Below are 23,194 nucleotides of genomic sequence, written 5' to 3'. Positions count from 1 at the left end.
AGGAAAGCATCAAAGTGGAAGTCCACAAGATGCTGGAATTGGGAGTCATTGAGCACTCTGGTAGCCCCTGGGCTAGCCCAATGGTCTTAGTCCCCAAACCTCACACCAAAGATGGAAAGAGAGAGTTGAGGTTTTGTGTGGACTACAGAGGACTTAATTCTGTCACCAAGACAGATGCCCATCCCATTCCAAGGGCAGATGAATTGATTGACAAACTGGGTGCTGCCAGATACTTAAGTACCTTTGACTTGACAGCAGGGTACTGGCAAATGAAAATGGCACCAGGAGCTAAAGAAAAGACAGCATTCTCCACACCTGAAGGGCACTATCAGTTTACTGTTATGCCCTTTGGTCTAAAGAATGCCCCTGCCACCTTCCAAAGGTTGGTGAATCAAGTCCTTGCTGGCTTGGAGTCTTTTAGTTCAGCTTATCTTGACGATATTGCTGTCTTGAGCTCCAACTGGCAGGATCACCTGGTCCACCTGAAGAAGGTTTTGAAGGCCCTGCAAGCAGCAGGCCTCTCTATCAAGGCATCCAAATGTCAGATAGGGCAGGGAACTGTGGTTTACTTGGGACACCTTGTAGGTGGAGGCCAAGTTCAGCCACTCCAGACTATTCTGGACTGGGGATCTCCAAAAACCCAGACTCAAGTCAGGGCATTCCTTTGCTTGACTGGGTACTATAGGAGGTTTGTGAAGGGATATGGATCAATATTGACACCCCTCACAGAACTTACCTCCAAGAAAATGCCCAAGAAGGTAAACTGGACTGTAGAATGCCAACAGGCCTTTGACACCCTGAAACAAGCTATGTGCACAGCACCAGTTCTAAAAGCTCCAGATTACTCCAAGCAGTTCATTGTGCAGACTGATGCCTCTGAACATGGGATGGGACAGTTTTGTCCCAAATAAATGATGATGGCCTTGACCAGCCTGTTGCTTTAATTAGCAGGAGGTTACTCCCCAGGGAGCAGCGTTGGAGTGCCATTGAGAGGGAGGCCTTTGCTGTGGTTTGGTACTTGAAGAAGCTGAGACCATACCTCTTTGGTACTCACTTTGTAGTTCAAACTGACCACAGACCTCTCAGATGGCTAATGGAAATGAAAGGTGAAAATCCAAAACTGTTGAGGTGGTCCATCTCCCTACAGGGAATGGACTTTATAGTGGAACACAGACCTGGGACTGCCCATGCCAATGCAGATGGCCTTTCCAGGTTCTTCCACTTAGAAAATGAAGACTCTCTTGGGAAAGGTTAGTCTCATCCTCTTTCGTTTGGGGTGTGTGTGTGTGTGTGTGTAAGGAAATGCTTCCTTGGCATGGTTACCCCCTGACTTTTTGCCATTGCTGATGCCAAGTTATGAACCAGGCCCCAGCACCAGTGTTCTTTCCCTAACCTGTACCTTTGTTTCCACAATTGGCACACCCTGGCATCCAGGTAAGTCCCTTGTAACTGGTACCTCTGGTACCAAGGGCCCTGATGCCAGGGAAGGTCTCTAAGGGCTGCAGCATGTCTTATGCCACCCTGGGGACCCCTCACTCAGCACAGACACACTGCTTGCCAGCTTGTGTGTGCTGGTGGGGAGAAAATGACTAAGTCGACATGGCACTCCCCTCAGGGTGCAATGCCAACCTCACACTGCCTATGGCATAGATAAGTCACCCCTCTAGCAGGCCTTACAGCCCTAAGGCAGGGTGCACTATACCATAGGTGAGGGCATAGGTGCATGAGCACTATGCCCCTACAGTGTCTAAGCAAAACCTTAGACATTGTAAGTGCAGGGTAGCCATAAGAGTATGTGGTCTGGGAGTCTGTCATACACGAACTCCACAGCACCAATGATGGCTACACTGAAAACTGGGAAGTTTGGTATCAAACTTCTCAGCACAATAAATGCACACTGATGCCAGTGTACATTTTATTGTGAAATACACCCCAGAGGGCATCTTAGAGATGCCCCCTGAAAACATACCCGACTTCCAGTGTGGGCTGACTAGTTTTACCAGCCTGCCACACACCAGACATGTTGCTGGCCACATGGGGAGTGTGCCTTTGTCACTCTGTGGCTAGTAACAAAGCCTGTACTGGGTGGGGGTGCTTCTCACCTCCCCCTGCAGGAACTGTAACACCTGGCGGTGAGCCTCAAAGGCTCACCCCCTTTGTTACAGCGCCCCAGGGCACTCCAGCTAGTGGAGATGCCCGCCCCCTCCGGCCATGGCCCCACTTTTGGCGGCAAGGCCGGAGGAGATAATGTGAAAAACAAGGAGGAGTCACTGGCCAGTCGGGACAGCCCCTAAGGTGTCCTGAGCTGAGGTGACTCTGACTTTTAGAAATCCTCCATCTTGCAGATGGAGGATTCCCCCAATAGGATTAGGGATGTGCCCCCCCTCCCCTCCGGGAGGAGACACAAAGAGGGTGTAGCCACCCTCAGGGCTAGTAGCCATTGGCTACTAACCCCCCAGACCTAAACACACCCCTAAATTGAGTATTTAGGGGCTCCCAGAACCTAGCAAGATAGATTTCTGCAACCTGAAGACGAAGAAGGACTGCTGACCTGAAAGCCCTGCAGAGAAGACGGAGATACCAACAGCTTTGGCCCCAGCCCTACCGGCCTGTCTCCCCACTTCAAGAAAACCTGCAACAGCGACGCGTCCCACAGGGTCTAGCAACCTCTGAAGCCTCAGAGGACTACCCTGCATCTAAAAGGACCAAGAACTCCCGAGGACAGCGGCTCTGCTCCAAAGAAGAAACAACTTTGCAACAAAGAAACAACTTTAAAAGGACTCCACGTTTCCCGCCGGAAGCGTGAGACTTTGCAGTCTGCACCCGACGCCGCCGGCTCGACCTGCGGAGAAACAACATTACAGGGAGGACTCCCCGGCAACTGCGACCCTGTGAGTAGCCAGAGTTGACCCCCCATGAGCCCCCCACAACGACGCCTGCAGAGGGAATCCAAAGGCTCCCCCTGACCGCGACTGCCTGCTTCTAAGAACCCGACGCCTGGTAAAGACCCTGCACCCGCAGCCCCCAGGACCTGAAGGATCCGACCTCCAGTGCAGATGCGACCCCCGGGTGGCCCCCTCCCATGCCCAGGTGGTGGCTACCCCGAGGAGCCCCCCCGCTTTGCCTGCCTGCTTCGCTGAAGAGACCCCTGGGTCTGCCATTGAAACCTATTGCAAACCCGATGCCTGTTTACACTCTGCACCCGGCCGCCTCCGTGCTGCTGAAGGTGTACTTTTTGTGCTGACTTGTGTCCCCCCCGGTGCCCTACAAAACCCCCCTGGTCTGCCCTCCGAAGATGCGGGTACCTACCTGCTGGCAGACTGGAACCGGGGCGCCCCCTTCTCCATTTAAGCCTATGTGTTTTGGGCACCACTTTGACCTCTAAACCTGACCGGCCCTGAGCTGGTGGTGTGGTAACTTTGGGGTTGCCCTGAACCCCCAACGGTGGGCTACCTTGGACCCAACTTTGAACCCTGTAGGTGGTTTACTTACCTGCAAAACTAATAAACACTTACCTCCCCCAGGAACTGTTGAAATTTGCACTGTGTCTAGTTTTAAAATAGCTTATTGCCATTTTTGTGAAAACTGTACATGCTATTTTGCTGATTCAAAGTTCCTAAGATACCTAAGTGAAGTACCTTTCATTTGAAGTATTGATTGTAAATCTTGAACCTGTGTGTCTTAAAATAAACTAAGAAAATATATTTTTCTATACAAAAACCTATTGGCCTGGAATTGTCTTTGAGTGTGTGTTCCTCATTTATTGCCTGTGTGTGTACAACAAATGCTTAACACTACCCTCTGATAAGCCTACTGCTCGACCACACTACCACAAAATAGAGCATTAGAATTATCTCTTTTTGCCACTATCTTACCTCTAAGGGAAACCCTTGGACTCTGTGCATGCTATTTCTTACTTTGAAATAGTACATACAGAGCCAACCTCCTACAGCATGCATATGCCACCTGGAATGTGTTACTAGCAGGATGCAGGAGGCCAAGAGGCCCAGCAGCCTCAGAGTCTGTCTCACTGAAACCCAAGACCAAGGCTAAAAGATCGGAATCATAGCCTGAATGTCTTGGACTCGCTTTTGGGGAGGATAAGCCCGAAACAGCACTGTGTCCAGAACTGCTCCGATGAAAGGGAGCGTCTGAGAGGGAGTCAAGTGTGACTTCAGCACGTTGATAGTGAACCCCAGCTGGTGCAGGAGGTCCACCATAGTCTGGAGGTGTGAGACCACTGTTAGGGGTGAAGGCGCCTTCAACAGCCAGTCGTCTAGGTAGGGGAAGACTGAGACCCCTAACCCGTGCAGATGAGCTGCAACCACCGCCATCGCTTTCGTGAACACCCGAAGGGGCACTGATAAGGCCGAAAGGGAGCACGGTAAATTGAAAGTGCTCGTGACCTACCACGAATCGTAGGTAACGTCTGTGGGTAGGCAGGATGTGGATGTGGAAATAAGCATTCTGCAAGTCCAACGCTACCATCCAGTCTCCTGGGTCCAAGGCAGACTGAACCTGAGCTAGGGTGAGCATTTTGAACTTCTCTTCTTGAAGAAGTAGTTCAGGTACCGAAGATCTAGGATAGGGCGCAAGCCTTTGTCCTTCTTTGGTATCAGAAAGTTGTGGGAATAACAACCACGTCCTACTTCTGGCACAGGGACCCTTTCTATAGCTCCCTTGGCCAAGAGAGCCGTGACTTCCTGGTGGAGAAGCACCAAATGATCCTCCGAAAGGTGATGCAAGGATGGTGGCATGTGAGGTGATGCAGATTAGAAAGGGAGGGAGTAGCCCTTCCAAATTATTTGCAAAACCCACCCGTCCGTGGTTATATGTTCCCAGTGGGGCTGGTGATGGCGGATTCTGCCACCAACTGGGCGGGAGTGAGGGGACGGACTAGGAAGGTTTGGAGGCTGCTGCGGGGGGCAGAGGTGGACTGGACAGACCTCTGGTTCCCTGTCCCACGGCCACATGGGATTCCACGCCCCTGGCCACGCATAGGCTGTCCAGCGTGCATGGCCCGGGCTGGGTTGAGGAGGCGACAGGGCGCCCCTTCCGTGGCCACAAAAGGGACGAAAAGCGGACTGTGGGGGGCGTGTGGCGGAAGAAAGGCCAAGGGACCAAGCCGTAGCCCGGGAATCATTGAACCTCTCCAAGGCTGAGTCCGCTTTGTCTCCGAAGAGACGGGTGCCATCAAAGGGCATGTCCATCAGTGACTGTTAGACATCCCCGAGAAGCCAGAAGTATGTAACCATGCATGGCGCCGTAAGGCCACTGTTGTTGCAACCGATCTGCCCAGAGAGTCGGTCGTATCCAGCCCACAACGGATCGGGAACTTTGCTGCGTCTCACCCATCTTTGACTGCTTGGGAGACGATAGCACGGGCTTCCTCCGGTATCTGCGGCAGGACTTGCGCAACCGTATCCCACAGTGAGTGGGAATAACAGCCCAAAAGGCATGCGGTGTTCACAGACCGCAGCGTGAGGCTGGAGGAAGAAAAACATTTCTTACCAAATTGTCCCAGCCTTTTGGATTCCCTATCCAGGGGTGCGGAAGGGAACGTGCAGAAGAGGAGGACGCCTGGATGACAAGACTCTCAGGCGTAGGGTGTTGGGACAGGAACTTTGGGTCGTTCGGCGCAGGCCGATGGCAGCGAGCGATAGTCCTGTTCACAGGAGCCCCTGTGTTGGGTTTGGAGCATGTACCCAAAAGGACATCAGTGAGGGCCTCATTAAATGGGAGAAGGGGTTGAGACGCAGAAGCCCCAGGCTGAAGCACCTCAGTCAGGAGATTAGACCTGACTTCGACAGTAGGTAGCTCAAGGCCAAGGACTTCAGTCGCCCTACTAACCACCATACTATAGGTAGCTCCCTCCGCCGTAACCACGGTAGGAGGAGACAGCATGCCAGTGTCAGGAGAAGTATCCAGACCACTGGCTTCGCCCAAGTCCTGTGCCCAGTCCATAGTAGGGTCTTCTTGGTATTCATAAGGGTCCAGGGACCCCTCCAATTCCTCCCTGTATTTTTACCCATAGGAAAATGGGTCAGAATCCGACCTTGGGCGAATAGGGCCCACCAAAGCCGATGGTGGTGTCGGTAGACGCTGCTCCGACTCCAAGGCGTCGGGAATGAGAATCGGGTCGACATCGATAGTGGCCACTACCGTCGTCAGGAGCGTTAATGAACGACGCAGCGCCGGGGAAGGTCTCGATTGTGCATCCGGCATCGGTGCGGATCTGTGCACGGATGCAGACGCGATCTCGGTGGCCGGGGCCGAAGCCGCCGGTGCGGAACCCGAAGGCCCCTCAGTCAAGCCCCTTGGGCCCGAAGGCGCCGTATCGGGGTCGGCACGCCCAAAGATGAGGAGTATGGCCTCGTAGAACTCTTTGAGTTGGGCAGGGGTCGTTCCGGCTCCGGAAAACTCGGGGAAGCCGGAGTCAACGCAGACGTAGGCTCCGAGGATGGAGACATAGTGCGTGGACGCTCGTCCCGCGTCGCATCGGCCGAGCGATGGGATGAAGTCAGAGAGCGATGGGACTTCTTCGACTTCTTCTTCTTACCTTGAACCAAAGACTTCGAAGAAGACGAGTGGTGATGGCTCCGCGACCGATCTCAAGACGTTCCTCTCGAGCGAGATCGGCATCTACGTGGAGTCGAGTGCCGGGCCGCCATCAGCTTTAGGGACCGCTCCCTCAAAGCCTTCGGATGCATTGCCCGACACTCGGAGCATGACTTCGGGTCATGGTCGCGCTTGAGGCACCACAGGCAAACACGATGAGGGTCCATCACCGACATCATGCGGTGGCAGTCCTTGCACGGCTTGAACCCGGTCTTCAGGGACATCCTCGATGCACCAAGTGTCACACCAAAAAAGTTCAACAAAACGGTCGAATTCGGCCAAAAAATAGCCGAGGGTAGTTCTCTCTTGGATCAGCGCGTGGCGCGGAAAGAAAAGAACTGATGTCACTACGCGAGGGCAGCATCTATGTACTACTCCCGATGCCATCACGGCAACTACGACGCCTACGGAGTCGACCGACGCCACTTACGGACTCCAGATCCAGTCTGACGTCTGGGGGAAAATTCTAAGGTAAGGAATCTGCAACAAGAAGGCTCTATCAGATGATAAAGCCGGTGCCCATCAAATGTTCATGGTCAAAAACTGTACAGTATAGCAATAACCTTAACAGTTAAAAAAAAAAAGAAAAATGGAAGATTTATATAATGAAAGATATAAGCACATTACAGTCACAGTTGCAAACATAATTTCACCTAGATTAAATTTAGTGAGTGAAAAACATTTGGATCCACGTATGCTCCACTATTTTAAAAATGGAAACTAAATACACATAAATAAGGTTACTTACATTAGCAGAATTGAAGACGTCTGGCAGCAAAAAGTTGAGTAATGCCCACAGCTCATGGAGGTTATTCTGTAAGGGTGTTCCAGTTAGTAGTAATCTATTTGTGGTCTTGAATTCACGAACTATTTCGGACAGCTGAAAATACAGAATAAATTAGAAAAGTCAAACTTTATGTAAACTAGAAGAAAAATTCAAATGTGCAATTTTGGTTCTCCATTGAAGAACAAGTTACTTACCTTCTGTAACAAGGTATCTGGTAGAGACTCTATCTAGCTGCAGATTCCTTACCTTAGAATTTCCTAGCGTCAGCTTCGAATACGGAATTTGTTCTGGGCAGTTACCCTGCGCACACCGCCAGGCGGCGTCGTTCGGATCCACGTGCGTCGACCAGCTCCGCGTGCGTCATCAGCATCGTTGGAGCCGTCTATGATGTCATGGTTGTCTATATAGACACCGTCTCGGTGCGCGTACGTCAGTTCTTTTCCCACAGCTTTCCATGCCAGAAGCGCAGAGTCATGGAAGAACCAACAGTTATGGATTTTACCTCTTTATTTGACTGTTTGAAGTAAAAATTCTTACATGCCTTTAAGAAAGGCACAAATGCCAAAATCATATATATATATATATATATATATATATATATATATATATATATACATATATATCCAAGAAAGAAGTGACTCAAACAGATGATCTCATTAAAGAACAAAAATATATTTCTACTACAACGTTTAGAAATAGATTTTTGTTCTTTAATGAGATCATCTGTTTGAGTCACTTCTTTCTTGGATATTACATTTTCTTGTGGCTCTTTGTATCCTTTGGGATCCAGATTTTTGCCCTGGCTGGCTGTTGTTTTCTTGTGATCCTGCATCTTCCAGTATATATACATATATATATATATATATATATATATATATATATATAAATATAAGAATAGAGAACTCTGGGTAGTTCCCAAGTTTAGGTGGAGATCAGCTCTAGTAAGGAGCACTCTGCAACACCAGCGACACTCAAATGTCTGTTTATCTCCAAGGTTTTTAAGCATTGGATCAGCACAGTGCTATCCACGCTGAGCTAGATAGTGACAAAGTGTAAGGAAATGCCTCCTTGGCATGGTTACCCCCTGACTTTTTGCCTTTGCTGATGCCAAGTTATGATTTGAAAGTGTGCTGAGGCCTGCTAACCCGGCCCCAACACCAGTGTTCTTTCCCTAACCTGTACCTTTGTCTCCACAATTGGCACACCCTGGCATCCAGGTTAATCCCTTGTAACTGGTACCCCTGGTACCAAGGGCCCTGATGCCAGGGAAGGTCTCTAAGGGCTGCAGCATGTCTTATGCCACCCTGGGGACCCCTCACTCTGCACAGACACACTGCTTGCCAGCTTGTGTGTGCTGGTGGGGAGAAAATGACTAAGTCGACATGGCACTCCCCTCAGGGTGCCATGCCATCCTCACACTGCCCATGGCATAGATAAGTCACCCCTCTAGCAGGCCTTACAGCCCTAAGGCAGGGTGCACTATACCATAGGTGAGGGCATAGGTGCATAAGCACTATGCCCCTACAGTGCCTAAGCAAAACCTTAGACATTGTAAGTGCAGGGTAGCCATAAGAGTATATGGTCGGGGAATCTGTCAAACACGAACTCCACAGCACCATAATGGCTACACTGAAAACTGGGAAGTTTGGTATCAAACTTCTCAGCACAATAAATTCACACTGATGCCAGTATTTATTGTGAAATACACCCCAGAGGGCATCTTAGAGATGCCCCCTGAAAACATACCCAACTTCCAGTGTGGGCTGACTAGTTTTGCCAGCCTGCCACACACCAGACATGTTGCTGGTCACATGGGGAGAGTGCCTTTGTCACTCTGTGGCTAGTAACAAAGCCTGTACTGGGTGGAGGTGCCTTTCACCTCCCCTGCAGGAACTGTAACACGTGGCGGTGAGCCTCAAAGGCTCACCCCCTTTGTAACAGCGCCACAGGGCATTCCAACTACTGGAGATGCCCGCCTCCACTTTTGGCGGCAAGGCCGGAGGAGATAATGAGAAAAACAAGGAGGAGTCACTGGCCAGTCAGGACAACCCCTAAGGTGCCCTGAGCTGAGGTGACTCTGACATTTAGAAATCCTCCATCTTGCAGATGGAGGATTCTCCCAATAGGATTAGGGATGTGCCCCTCTCCCCTCAGGGAGGAGGCACAAAGAGGGTGTAGCCACCCTCAGGGCTAGTAGCCATTGGCTACTAACCCCCCAGACCTAAACACCCCCCTAAATTGAGTATTTAAAGGCCCCCAGAACCTAGGAAAATAGATTACTGCAACCTGAAGACGAAGAAGGACTGCTGATCTGAAGCCCTGCAGAGAAGACGGAGACACCAACTGCTTGGGCCCCAGCCCTACTGGCCTGTCTCCCCACTTCAAGAAAAACTGCAACAGCGACGCGTCCCCCAGGGCCCAGCGACCTCTGAAGCCTCAGAGCACTACCCTGCATCTAAAAGGACCAAGAACTCCCAAGGACAGCGGCCCTGTTCCAAAGAAACCAAAACTTGCAACATCTTTAAAAGGACTCCACATTTCCCGACGGAAGCGTGAGACTTTCTACTCTGCACCCGACGCCCCGGCTCGACCTGCGGAGAAACAACACTACAGGGAGGACTCCCTGGCGACTGCGACCCTGTGAGTAGCCAGAGTTGACCCCCCTGAGCCCCCTCAGTGACACCTGCAGAGGGAATCCAGAGCCTCCCCCTGACCGCGACTGCCTGCTTCAAAGAACTCAACGCCTGGTAAAGACACTGCACCCGCAGCCCCAAGGACCTGAAGGATCCAACCTCCAGTGCTCAAGCGACCCCCAGATGGCCCTCTCCCTTGCCCAGGTGGTGGCTACCCCGAGGAGCCCCCCCCCCCCACTTGCCTGCCTGCTTCGCTGAAGAGACCCCTGGGTCACCCATTGAAACCTACTGCGAACCTGACGTCTGTTTGCACACTGCACCCGGCCGCCCCCGTGCCGCTGAGGGTGTACTTTCTGTGCTAGCTTGTGTCCCCCCCGGTGCCCTACAAAACCCCCCTGGTCTGCCCTCCGAAGTCGCGGGTACTTACCTGCTGGCAGACTGGAACCGGGGCACCCTCTTCTCCATTGAAACCTATGCGCTTTGGGCACCACATTGACCTCTAAACCTGACCGGCCCTGAGCTGCTGGTGTGGTAACTTTGGGGTTGCCCTGAACCCCCAACGGTGGGCTACCTTGGACCCAACTTTGAACCCTGTAGGTGGTTTACTCACCTGCAAAACTAACAAATACTTACCTCCCCCAGGAACTGTTGAAATTTGCACTGTGTCTAGTTTTAAAATAGCTTATTGTCATTTTTGCCACAACTGTACATGCTATTTTGCTAGTTCCTATGATACCTAAGTGAAGTACCTTTCATTTGAAGTATTGATTGTAAATCTTGAACCTGTGGTTCTTAAAATAAACTAAGAAAATATATTTTTCTATATAAAAACCTATTGGCCTGGAATTGTCTTTGAGTGTGTGTTCCTCATTTATTGCCTGTGTGTGTACAACAAATGCTTAACACTACCCTCTGATAAGCCTACTGCTCGACCACACTACCACTAAATAGAGCATTAGAATTATCTCTTTTTGCCACTATCTTACCTCTAAGGGGAACCCTTGGACTCTGTGCATGCTATTTCTTACTTTGAAATAGCACATACAGAGCCAACTTCCTACACAAAGTCTTTTGCCATTTATACAGCAAAGTCTTTAAGCATAGGTTTAACACAGTGTCAACCTTGCCGAGCTGTAAAATGACAAAAGCCGTTTACCACTCCAGACACAGTATTACAGCTTTGGACTGGTAAAATACCATCCAAGCCAACCTGGAATGAGTAAAAGCAACCCCTGACACGTGTTTTGCTCTCATTAGAGCTCATCAGAGAGGTTTAGCTTTGTCCAGACACAAGGGAGCACCCAGTATATGACAAAACAAATCCCTTTCAGGGTTAGAGTGACGCATAAATTATACAAAAAAGAATAGAGAACTCTGGGTAGTTCCCAAGTTTAGGTGGAGAGCAGCTCTAGTAAGGAGCACTCTGCAACACCAGCGACACTCTAGATTTGCTCACCTCAAATGTCTGTTTATCTAGCAAAGTTTAAAAGCATTGGATAAGCACAGTGCTATCCACGACGAGCTAGATAGTGACAACGTATTTTGCCATTTATAAAGCAAAGTCTTTAAGCATGGGTTTGACACAGTGTCAACCTTGCCGAGCTGTAAAATGACAAAAGCCATTTACCTGTATACCTGTGACCTCTGATCTCCACCTCTCCCAGATGGCCGTCCCATCCCAGAAGTGACACATCTGTCACTACTGTGAGATCTGGTTGGGAAGGGAGAGGAGTCTGCCTTGGACCCAATCGCAGTTCACTAACCACCACTGCAGATCCTTTGCAGTCCCCTCCGAGATCTGAACCACGTCGGTAAGATTCCCCTGATGCTGTGCCCATTGGAACTTCAGGTCCCACTGCAGAGCCTTCATGCACCATCTGGCATGCTTGGCCAATAGGATGCAGGAAGCCATGAGTCCCAACAGCCTCAGAGTCTGTCTCACCGAAATCCAGGATAGAGGCCGAAACATCGGTATCATAACCTGAATATCCTGGACCCGCTGTCCGGGAGGATAAGCCCGATACTGCACTGTGTCCAGAACAGCTCCGATAAAAGTGAGAGGGAGTCAGGTGTGACCTTGGCACATTTATAGTGAACCCCCGCGAATGCAGGAGGTCTGCCATCGTCTGGAGGTGGGTGACGAGAGCCTGGGGCGTAGAAGCCTTCAGCAGCCAATCATCTAGGTAGGGGAAGGCTGAAATCCCTGACTTTCACAGATGAGCTGCCACCACCGCCATCACCTTTGTGAACACCCGAGGGGCATTGGTGAGACCGAAAGGAAGCACGGTCAACTGAAAGTACTCGTGGCCCACCTTGAACCGCAGGTAAAGCCTATGGGCTGGCAAGATAGGAATGTGGAAATACTCATCCTGCAAATCCAACTCTACCATCCAGTCTCCTTGGTCTAGGGCAGACAAAACCTAAGCAAGAGTGAGCATCTTGAATTTCTCCTTCTTGAGGAAGAAATTGACATCCCTTAAATCCAAGATAGGGCAAAGGCCTTTGTTCTTTTTGGGAATCAGAAAGTAGCTGGAATAACAACCACTGCCTACTTCTGATATCGGGACTCTTTCTATGGCTCCCTTGGCCAAGAGAGCCGTAACTTCCTTGCGGAGCAAAACCAGATGGTCCTCCATCAGCCATTCCTTTGTCGGAGGGATAGAGGGAGGGAAAGACTGGAAGGGAAGGGAGTAGCCCTCCCGTATGATCTGCAGGACCCACTTGTCCATTGTGATTGAAAGCCAGTGAGGGAGATGAAAATGAATCCTAGCTCCAACTGGACAGACGTGATCCTGCAGAACCACACTAGGAGAGCTTGGACGCAGTGGAGGGGGGTTGTGTGGTGGCCGACCTCTGACCAGACCCTCTGGGTCTGATGATACCACAACCACATCCTCTCCCAGGATGTTGTGAAGCCTGAGGACGGTGGCTAAACTGTGTCTGGCGTGGTACCACGCCCCTTCCGAAGCCTCGAAAGGGACGAAAGACAGACTGCTGTTGTGCTGGCGCTGAAAGACCCAAGGATCTGTCCGTAGCTCAAGAATCCTTGAACCTCTCAAGCGCGGAGTCTGCCTTTTCGCCAAAAAGACGAGAGCCATCAAAGGGCATGTCCATCAAGCTGGACTGGACATCCCCTGAGAAACCAGTTGAACGCAGCCAGGCGTGGCGACGTAGGGCCACTGACGGGGAAATCGCTCTGCCCAGCGAGTTGGTCGTGTCCAAACCACATCTGATCGTAAACTTGGCTGCATCTCTCCCATCCTTGACAGCCTGGGTGAGAGTGTCCCGTACGCCCTCTGGGACCTGGGGCAGCACTTGTGCCACCGTATCCCATAAAACATGGGAATAACAGCCCAATAGGTAAGAGGTGTTTACGGACCTCAATGCCAGACTGGTGAAAGAAAACATCTTCTTCCCAAGCTGGTGCAGCCTCTTGGATTCCCTATCCGGGGGAGCGGAAGGAAAGGCACCACGGGAAGTAGAGGCTTGGACAACCGAGCTCTCAGGAGTGGGGTGTTGAGTGAGGAAAGTAGGGTCGCTCGGAGCAGTTCTATGGAGGCAGCAGACTGTCCTATTCACAGGAACCCCTGTGCCCAGAAGGACGTCTGTTAGAGCCTCATTGAAGGGAAACATCGGCTCTGATGTTGTCACCCCCGGTTGAAGCACTTCTGTCAGGATATTCATCCTGACTGGCACCGTAGGCAAAGCTAGGTCCAAGACCTCAGCTACCCTACGCACCACTATAGCAAATGAAGCACCCTCATCCGTAGCCACATTAGGAGGAGAGAGCATACCAGTATCTGGAGACGTATCCAGTCCACTGGCCTCCCCTAGATCCTCATACCAGTCCTGTTGCAAACAACATTCTAAAGGGTCCTCAGACCCCTCCCATTCCTCTCCTGCGTCTGGCTGATCTAAATAATGCTCAGACAATGATCTGGGCCGAACCGGCTCCATCGAAGTCTGGAGTCGATGACGTACGACGTCGCTCCGGATCATCCGGAATAACGATGGGGCTACCACTGGTGGGTGCCGGTGGCGGAATTGTCAACGTCGGAATCGGGGCTGAAGGAGGTCAACTGTGTGAGACCGGCGCTGGTCCGGATCCGATATCGGATCCTGGGGTCCCCAACAGTGCCAAGGCCATAGCCGCCGGCGTCGAATCAGAAGGGGCCCCTGCTAACCCCGTGGGGCCCAAAGACCCCTCCACAGGTGCAGCCCGCTCAAAAATGAGACGCATGGCCTCGTAAAATTCTTTTATCTGAGTGGGGGTCGATCCGGTCCCCGGAAAGGGGGGAAGACGTAGAGTCGGCCCTGTCGACGGCTCCACAGAACTGCGCTCGGAACGTCGAAGTTCCACAGACGCCTCGTCGGCCGACGGGCGTAGCGAAGACGAAGTCCGCTTGGACTTCTTCTTCTTCTTGTGCCTCTTACCTTCAGATGACCTCAAATGCGAGGAAGAGGACTTGGGGCTCCGGGAGCGGTGCCGCGACCTCCTCCTACTGCGGTACCGTGACCTCCGCGGAGTGGCGCCGACGGAGGATGAATGCCGGGCCGCAAGAAGCTTGAGGGATCTCTCCCTCAAGGCCTTCGGAGCTATGGCACGACAGTCGGAGCATGAGGTGGAATCGTGGTCCTTCTCCAGGCACCAAAGGCAAACACGTTGCGGGTTCGTCACCGACATGGTGTGATGACACACACTAACCGGCTTGAACCCTGTCTTTCTCAAAGACATGACTTCAAACAGTCAAAAAAGCCTCGACAAACCGTCGAAGAAGGGTAGCTCTTTCCGGAACTGCGCTTTAACCGGCGCAGAACGAAAAGAACTGACGTACGCGTACCGAGATGGCGTCTATATAGACAACCGTGACGTCATAGACGGCTCCAACGACGCTGACGATGCACGCAGATCCGTATGACGCCGCCCGACGGCACGCGCAGGGTACTGCTCAGAAAAAATTCCGGATTCGAAGCTGACGCCAGGGAATTCTAAGGTAAGGAAGCTGCAGCTAGAAGTCTCTATCAGATAGTGGCTTTATCTGCTGTGTCCATTCTTCAGAATATGGACTACAAAATGTTGTGGGACCAAACATCACAGCCGAAATATCAGCGAACAAAACAATTTGAAGGTTAAGTATAATCGGGTAATTAAAAGTTTTGCTACACTTAACTTTGCGTTAGTACCTTCACAAAATATATATTTTAAGGTACGCAGATATGGAGTCAAGATTAGTAAATTATACTTCCCTTTATGCACTTACCATAATGTTATTTGTTTCTCAATATTGTAACTTCATGAGGCTTGTGTCCTCGATATTCTGACAAACAACGACTAAGGAGCTACTTTGCTAGTAACACTCTAATGGAAAATTCTACAATCAATGCTACTGAAATTTCTGCCAGTAAATGTGAGCAGTGGAAATGTACCCAGAAAGTAAGGCGCCATTGATAACAACCAGTTATTTAGTCCCCTTCAATTGCTTGCTACCTTTAACTGAAAGCTACCTTTTGCATAGCAGACTGTTGCTGAGTTAATGGTGCCATACATGGTGGCAAATCAGTTACTCTAGATGTCTGGTGGCACTTGCACAGCATTATGTCAGTCTAAAATCTAAGACTTTCCAAGTCTAAAATTGCTTCTGTCAACTGAGTATGTAGGTTGGGCAGGATTCTGTTAGCACAATACCAGCACAGCCAAGACGTTCTATAGCAACATTGTTAAAAATACCTATGATTCAGGTGTCACGATGGAGGTACTTAGATGCCAGACTCTAATATTGTTAGCGACGCTGGTTTTGCCAGCATACTGGCAGTTTCAACACCTTTGATAAACAAGCTACTTAACTTCAGTAACTAATTATCTGGTAGAGACATATTCTAGTTGTAGATTCCTTACCTTAGAGTTTCCTCCAGGCGTCAGACTGGATCCAGATATTTTTCATCGAGCAGTACCCTGGCACGCCGTCATGTGGCATCGGTTGACTCTGCGTCCATCGTTTGCATTGTGGTCACTGTGATGAAGTTGCGGGCGTATACAGGTGCCACCCTGGCACGCTGACGTCATTTTCTTTTCAAGACTTTCCACGACAGCAGAGCAGAGCCATGAAGAACACTGAAATGGTGTGCCAGAGCTAGGGCCCTGAAAATGTAATCTCTGTCCCTAGAAGTCGGTTCACAGTGCTGGAAGGATGGGCGAGTCAGTAAGGAATCTGCCACTAGAATATGTCTCTACCAGATAATTTGTTACCGAAGGTAAGTAACCTGTTCATCTGATAGAGAATTCTAGTTGCAGATTCCTTACCTTGTGTAGGAAAGTGCCCTTGTTGGCATGGTTACCCCTCACTTTTTGCCTCATATTGATGCCAACTTTAAGAGTGTGCTGGGACCCTGCTAACCAGGTCCCAGCACTAGTATTCTTTCCCAAAATCTGTACCTTTGTTTGTTTGAAAGCTGAGGTGACCCCCTCCCTGTAGAATCCTCCATCTTGGTTTGGAGGACAGGGACCAATAGGGTTAGGTTTGTGTCCCCCTCCCAAAGGCAGGAGACACAAGAAGGATGTAGCCACTCTCAGGGTCAGTAGCCAATGGCTTCTGTCCTCTGACCCCTGTAACGCCCCTTAATCCAGGATTTAAGGGCTCCCCTGAACCCAAGTCGTAAGATTTCTGCCGACCTGACAAGAAAGAAGAAGGACTGCTAAGCTGAAACCCCAGCAGAGAAGAAGGAAGACTCAAATTCACTTGGCCCCAGCCCTGCTGGCCGGTCTCCTGATTTAAAGAACGTGCACAAGAACGCGTCACTTCCTGTGGGACCAGCGAACTCTGCCAAACTCCAGAGGACTTTCCTGCATTACAAAGGACCAATCACTCCAGTGTACAGCAGCCCTGTCCAAAAAGAAACTACACCAAAGGACTCCAGAGCCTCCCTGGATCAGCGAGTCCTGACCACTCTGCACCCAACGCCCACTGCCTGTGTCCAGGTAGTAAAACTGCCTAGAGAGGATCCCCAGCCGATTCCTTGCAAATGCCCACTGTGGTAGGCTGCGGCGGTACAAAGGGAAAAAGGGCGGAGTCTGATATGTATATTTTCAAAAAAAACAAAAACACTTTTATTTCTTTTCTATTTTTAGAGAGCATCCAATGTCCGTTATGTTCTTTGTAGCTCTGTGGGCTTTATTGTCTTGTCTCTATTAATCGTCTTGTTCTTTTCCTTTTCTTTTCCCCCTTCTCTAGGTTCGGCGGACGTCTGGTTGTTGTGCCTCCCAAGCGTTACCGGAAAAAAAAAAACAACAAACAAAGAAAACGAAGGTGAGTCCTTTTGGGGTAGCCTGGTGGGGTTTCTTTCTTAGAGTTATATGTGGGGAGGGACTTTACAGAGAGGGGGGGGTGAGGATATCCCACTGTGCAGGTGATGGGTCCTGAATATGGTGCTACAGTTCGTCACTTTTCTCTCTCTCTCTCTCTCTCTCTCTCTAGTGCCAAGCAAACAGAGAGTTCAGTACTCTCTCCCCAGTGGTTCAGTGCCGTACCACCTCCCCTCTCCCACCTCCCCTGTTCCCTTCCCCTGTGCCCGTGTCACTCTTTGTTTCCCTCGTCCCTAGGAGGGACCGTACCTTAAAGAGCCACGACCCTCCTGGGTCGTGGCGGGCTCCTAGCGTCCTCGGCTCCTTCCCGCAGTTGGAATCGGCTCCGGTTTCCTCTGCTCCTCGGGAGGATCTGTGGTCTTTCTCCACCGTCGTCTCCGTGTCTCGGGCTCCGTACGGCTTCCTCTTTTCCTTCGTATTCTTTTCTTCCGGGGCGTTCTCCTCTTCCGTGGCGTAGTCCTTCCTCTCTTGTAGCGGCCATCTCAGGAAGTCGTCGTCTGTGACGCTTGGCAGCGTTCCCATGTTACTATGGGAACGCGGAAGCGCATCGAGGGAGCCGGTCGAATGGTGTCAGCGCAAGGAGGGAGAGGACGCGGTCACGGAGACCCGTCTACACTCCCCATCCCATGATCGGGACTGTTCGAGGACCGAGGAGGAAGAGGAGGGGAACCGAGACAGGTAATCGGCGGGGCCCTGCTGAGAACCTGGGATGTGGCGGACCTGGAAAGTAAAAGGTTGCAGTTCTAGGAACCACCGCAAAACTCTGGAATTGGAGTCCTTGTGGGAGGCGAGCCAAGTTAGAGGGGCATGGTCAGTGTACAGGATAAATGACCTGCCCAAAAGGTAGTATTGCAAGTTTTCTACAGCCCATTTTATGGCTATTAACACTCTTTTTCAATAGTGGGGTAGTGGCATTCACGGGGAAGACGTTTCCAACTTATAAAGACAACTGGGTGGTCAAGCCCCTCCTCGTCGGGTTGGGTGAGGATGTCCCCGAGACCGATGTTAGAAGCGTCAGTATAAAGGTGGAACGGTCTAGAAAAATCAGGACATTTTAACACCGGATCAGTGGTAAGAGATTTCTTTAACCCCTCAAAGCTACTATTCTGAGACTATGAGAATGGAGCTAATGTGGTGGAACGTTGCTTGGCCAGCAGATCAGTAAGAGGGGCAGCAATAGTAGAATATCTGGGTATAAACCTACGATAATAGCCTACCAACCCTAAAAAGGATCGTAGGTCCTTTTTGGTTTTTGGTTTTTTAACTTGCATTATGGCCTCAATTTTATTTTTTTGTGGTTGGAGGGTCCCATTGCCTATCACATAACCTAGATAGGATATTTCTGAATTTCCCAACACGCATTTTTTTGGATTGGCTGTTAGCCCGGCTTCTGCCAGAGCAGTAAACACCTTGTTGAGATGTAATAAGTGATTAAGCCAAGTGTCGCTATAAATGACAATGTCATCTAAATAGGCAGCTGTAAAGTCTTGAAATGGTTTTAGCAATCGGTCCATCAAGCGTTGGAAAGTCGCAGGGGCTCCATGGAGACCGAAGGGTAAAACCTTGAACTGATAGAGGCCTGACGGAGTTGAAAATGCAGTTTTGTCCTTATCGTCCTGAGCAAGGGGAATTTTCCGGTACCCCTTTGTTAGATCAAGGGTTGACAAATATTTTGCCTTCCCTAATTTCTCTAAGACGTCATCAACTCGAGGGATGGGATACGTATCAAACAGTGATATATCATTGAGTTTGCGAAAGTCGATGCAAAACCAGATAGACCCGTCGGATTTCGGGACGAGAACTACCGGGGAATTCCAAGGACTAACAGAGGGTTCAATGACCCCTAGGGTTATCATCTTATTTATTTCTTCCTCAATAACATGTTTCCGGGCTTCGGGTATACGATAGGGTCGGAGGCGGATAATCCGTCCTTCGCGTGTTTTTATTTTGTGGTATATCAAGGTGGTTCTACCTGGTGTTTCTGAAAAGAAGTTCGAATGTTGTTTTAAGAGTGTGGATAGTTGTCCCTTCTCAGTTTCCGTCAGAGACTTATTTATGCAGGGATTGCCTTCCAGGTTTTGTTCCTCTAGGGGAAATAGTTCTAAGTCTAGCTCTCTGGATGGCGAGATAAAGCATCCGTTAGCTAATCGATTATCTGCCTCTTCTGCTGGTTTCCATATTTTTAGTAAGTTTATATGGTAGATTTGGGTTCTTTTTGGGTGTGCATTTAACTCTATGAGGTAGGTGACGGGAGAGACTGCTTTAATAACTCTATAAGGTCCCTGCCATTTGGCTAATAATTTATGCTCAGATGTTGGTCGCATTATGAGGACTTGATCGTTCGGGAAAAATGATCTTAACTTACTTCCTTTGTCATAATAGGATTTTTGATTGTTTTGTGCTTTCTCGAGATGTCTATGTACATCTTCCCATAGGTTTTGTAACTGGGTTTTTAAATTGTGCACATAGTCGAGCGAGGGCTTTCCTTCCTCCCCTTCCTCCTCCCATGTTTCTGCTGCCATGTCCAGAAGACAACGAGGTTGCCTTCCAAAGACTAATTCAAAGGGGCTATGACCCGTAGAGGACTGTTTGTGAGTCCGGATGGCATAAAGAACCAGGGGCAACTTCTGATCCCAATCCCTTCCGGAGTCGTCTACTATTTTCCTTAATAGTATCTTTATGGTACGGTTATAGCGTTCCACTAAACCGTCCGTTTGGGGGTGGTATACGGAAGTCTTTATTTGAGTAATCCCTAATAATCGACATATCTGCCTCATAAGGTTTGACATGAAAGGGGTGCCTTGGTCAGTAAGGATCTCTTGTGGGAAGCCTGCCTGAGAAAAAAACATTATCATGGCTTGGGCTACTGTTTTTGTAGTCATACTGGATAAGGGAATCGCTTCGGGGTATCTCGTAGCGTAGTCTACTATGACCAGAATATAGGTGTGTCCTATGAATGAGGGAAGCAAAGGGCCGACTAAATCCATACCCACCCGGCTAAACGGAACTTCAATAATGGGTAAAGGATGCAAGGGTGCTTTCCTGGGTACTCCTGGTTCGGTAAGTTGGCACCTAGGACATTGTAAGCAATACCTCCTAATGTGGGCATAGACTCCTGGCCAATAGAACCTCCGTAGGAGGTATTCCTCTGTCTTTTCTCTACCGTAGTGACCCCCTCCTGGTTGATTATGAGCTAGAAACAGTACTTGGGTTCGATATGGTTCAGGGACAACTAGTTGTTGTTTGGTCTCTCCTGTGGTAGTCATGGTTATTCTATAAAGACATTTTTCTGTATTAGAAAATAAGGACCCACCTCGTTCGTGGCTTCTGTTTTGGCCGTATTCCAGGCATGAGCAAGGGTAGGGTCTTCTCTCTGGTTGGTTCGGAAAGTCACCGGTGCGTTACTAATCTCTGCCACTACCTTGTTGTCTCCTGTCTCTTTTCTGGCCTCCTGAAATCGTATTTTCCCCTGTCTTTTCCCATTTCTGATGAGTTGTCTACGGCTCTGAGGGCATTCAATAAAGCTATTAGAAAACGGTGCTTCTGTCCACCACTCTGGGATTTCATTCGGGGTTCGGGTTTGGTCTAAGAGATTATAGAACCGGATATAGTCAGTCCCTATAATACAGTCATCAATCAATCGGTCCATAACCCCTACTGGGAGGAAATCGTGATATTGGCCCCATTCCACCTTAACCAATGCTAGGGGATATTTTTCCTTATCGCCATGTATGCAACAAATAGTGACCCATTGGTTGGATGCCAGGTCTGTGAGGTCCACTAAATCTTTCCGAATTACGGACTGACTACAACCCGAATCGATTAGGGCAGAGATGGGATGCCCGTTTATCTTGATGACATGTTTAAACTTCGAGTTTCCCTTCCCTGTACATAATACTCTACGACGGGTAACCCCGATTTCCATGGGTTCGACTCCATCTGACTTCCTGGGACATACCCTTGCTATGTGACCCCACTCTCCACAACTAAAACATTGGGGTAATTGCATTGGATGACTCTCCCCCTGTTTGTGGGGCCCAGATTCTTCCGGTGGATATCTTAGGTTTGGTTTTGGTGGGGTTGGTGTGGGCTTTAGGACTTGTCTGGGCTGTAGAAGTTTGACATCCGTAGAACGGTGGTAAGCACAGGCCAGATCTAAAGCGAGCTCTGTATCTACCTTCGGGTGTTGTCTTATCCAATTTTTGGTGCTATGTGGTAAGGAATCCAAATACTGTTACAGAATAATTGTTTTTATCACATCTTCTCTGGTTGTCCCTATAGGCCCCAACCATTTCAAGGCTAAGTCTTTAACCCGGAAGTAGAAAGTGCGAGGATCCTCATTCTGCCCCCATTTCACTTTTCGGAACTTCAATCGATAGTATTCTATGTCATGACCAACCCGTTCCAGAATACTCCTTTTTATGTCCTTGTATGGAGTGGTACCGCCCGGACTGGCAGCTTGGTAGGCCATTTGCAGAATTCCGGTGAGTAATGGCGCGATGTATTGTCCCCATCGGTCCTTCTGCCACTGGGCGGAGGAGGCCACCCGTTCAAAGTTCGTAAAAAAGGAGTCCGGGTCTTCGCCTTCCTGGAATTTTTGTAAGACAGAGCTCGGGACATTGGGGTGTACTTTGCTGGCTGCTATGGTGTCCGTTAATTTTTGCAGCGCAGTCTCATGTACAAGCTGGTTGTTGGCCAAGATCGTAGCTTGGCTTTTTAGGGCGGATTGTAAGGCTTCTCTGTCTTCCTTGGCCTCCCGTTGATGTGCCTCCCACACTAGTTGTAAGTGGCGCTGGCCCTCCGCTAGCGGTTTAATCATGTCTTCGAGGGTTGGTTTTTCGCCCGTGTCGTATACCGCCTAGTAGCCTCCGGGATCTTAATCCCACTTCTGACACCACTGTGGTAGGCTGCGGCGGTACAAAGGGAAAAAGGGCGGAGTCTGATATGTATATTTTCAACAACAAAAAAAAAACTTTTATTTCTTTTCTATTTTTAGAGAGCATCCAATGTCCGTTATGTTCTTTGTAGCTCTGTGGGCTTTATTGTCTTGTCTCTATTAATCGTCTTGTTCTTTTCCTTTTCTTTTCCCCCTTCTCTAGGTTCGGCGGTCGTCTGGTTGTTGTGCCTCCTGAGCGTTACAGGAAAAAAAAAAAAAAAAGAAAACAAAGGTGAGTCCTTTTGGGGTAGCCTGGTGGGGTTTCTTTCTTAGAGTTATATGTGGAGAGGGACTTTACAGAGGGGGGGTGAGGATATCCCACTGTGCAGGTGATGGGTCCTGAATATGGTGCTACGGTCCGTCTCTTTTCTCTCTCTCTCTCTCTCTCTCTCTCTCTAGTGCCAAGAAAACAGAGAGTTCAGTACTCTCTCCCCAGTGGTTCAGTGCCGTACCACCTCCCCTCTCCCACCTCCCCTGTTCACTTCCCCTGTGCCCGTGTCACTCTTGGTTTCCCTCGTCGCTAGGAGGGACCGTACCTTAGAGAGCCACGACCCTCCTGGGTCGTGGTGGGCTCCTAGCGTCCTCGGCTCCTTCCCGCAGTTGGAATCGGCTCCGGTTTCCTCTGCTCCTCGGGAGGATCTGTGGTCTTTCTCCACCGTCGTCTTCTCGTCTCGGGCTCCGTGCGGCTTCCTCTCTTCCTTCGTGTTCTTTTCTTCCGGGGCGTTCTCCTCTTCCGTGGCATAGTCCTTCCTCTCTTGTAGCGGCCATCTCAGGAAGTCGTCGTATGTGACGCTTGGGAGCGTTCCCATGTTACTATGGGAACGCGGAAGCGCATCGAGGGAGCCGGTCGAATGGTGTCG

At 49.9% G+C, this 23,194-nt stretch overlaps 1 protein-coding gene across 2 annotated transcripts in view; it reads right to left on the bottom strand.

Annotated features, from left to right (window-relative positions):
• Positions 1-23,194, bottom strand: part of LOC138262082 (probable global transcription activator SNF2L1) — a 1,420,807-nt gene that overhangs the window by 968,285 nt on the left and 429,328 nt on the right. For both annotated transcript variants that reach the window (XM_069211817.1, XM_069211826.1), the window contains exon 8: positions 7,367-7,498. In XM_069211817.1, the coding sequence (XP_069067918.1) occupies positions 7,367-7,498 (132 nt within the window). The remainder of the gene's footprint in view (positions 1-7,366; positions 7,499-23,194) is intronic.

Source organism: Pleurodeles waltl, chromosome 2_1, assembly GCF_031143425.1.
Source record: "Pleurodeles waltl isolate 20211129_DDA chromosome 2_1, aPleWal1.hap1.20221129, whole genome shotgun sequence".
NCBI classification, from domain to species: Eukaryota; Metazoa; Chordata; class Amphibia; order Caudata; family Salamandridae; genus Pleurodeles; species Pleurodeles waltl.
The sequence above is the reverse complement of the archived record's forward strand: the minus strand, read 5'-3'. Positions and strand labels throughout refer to the sequence as shown.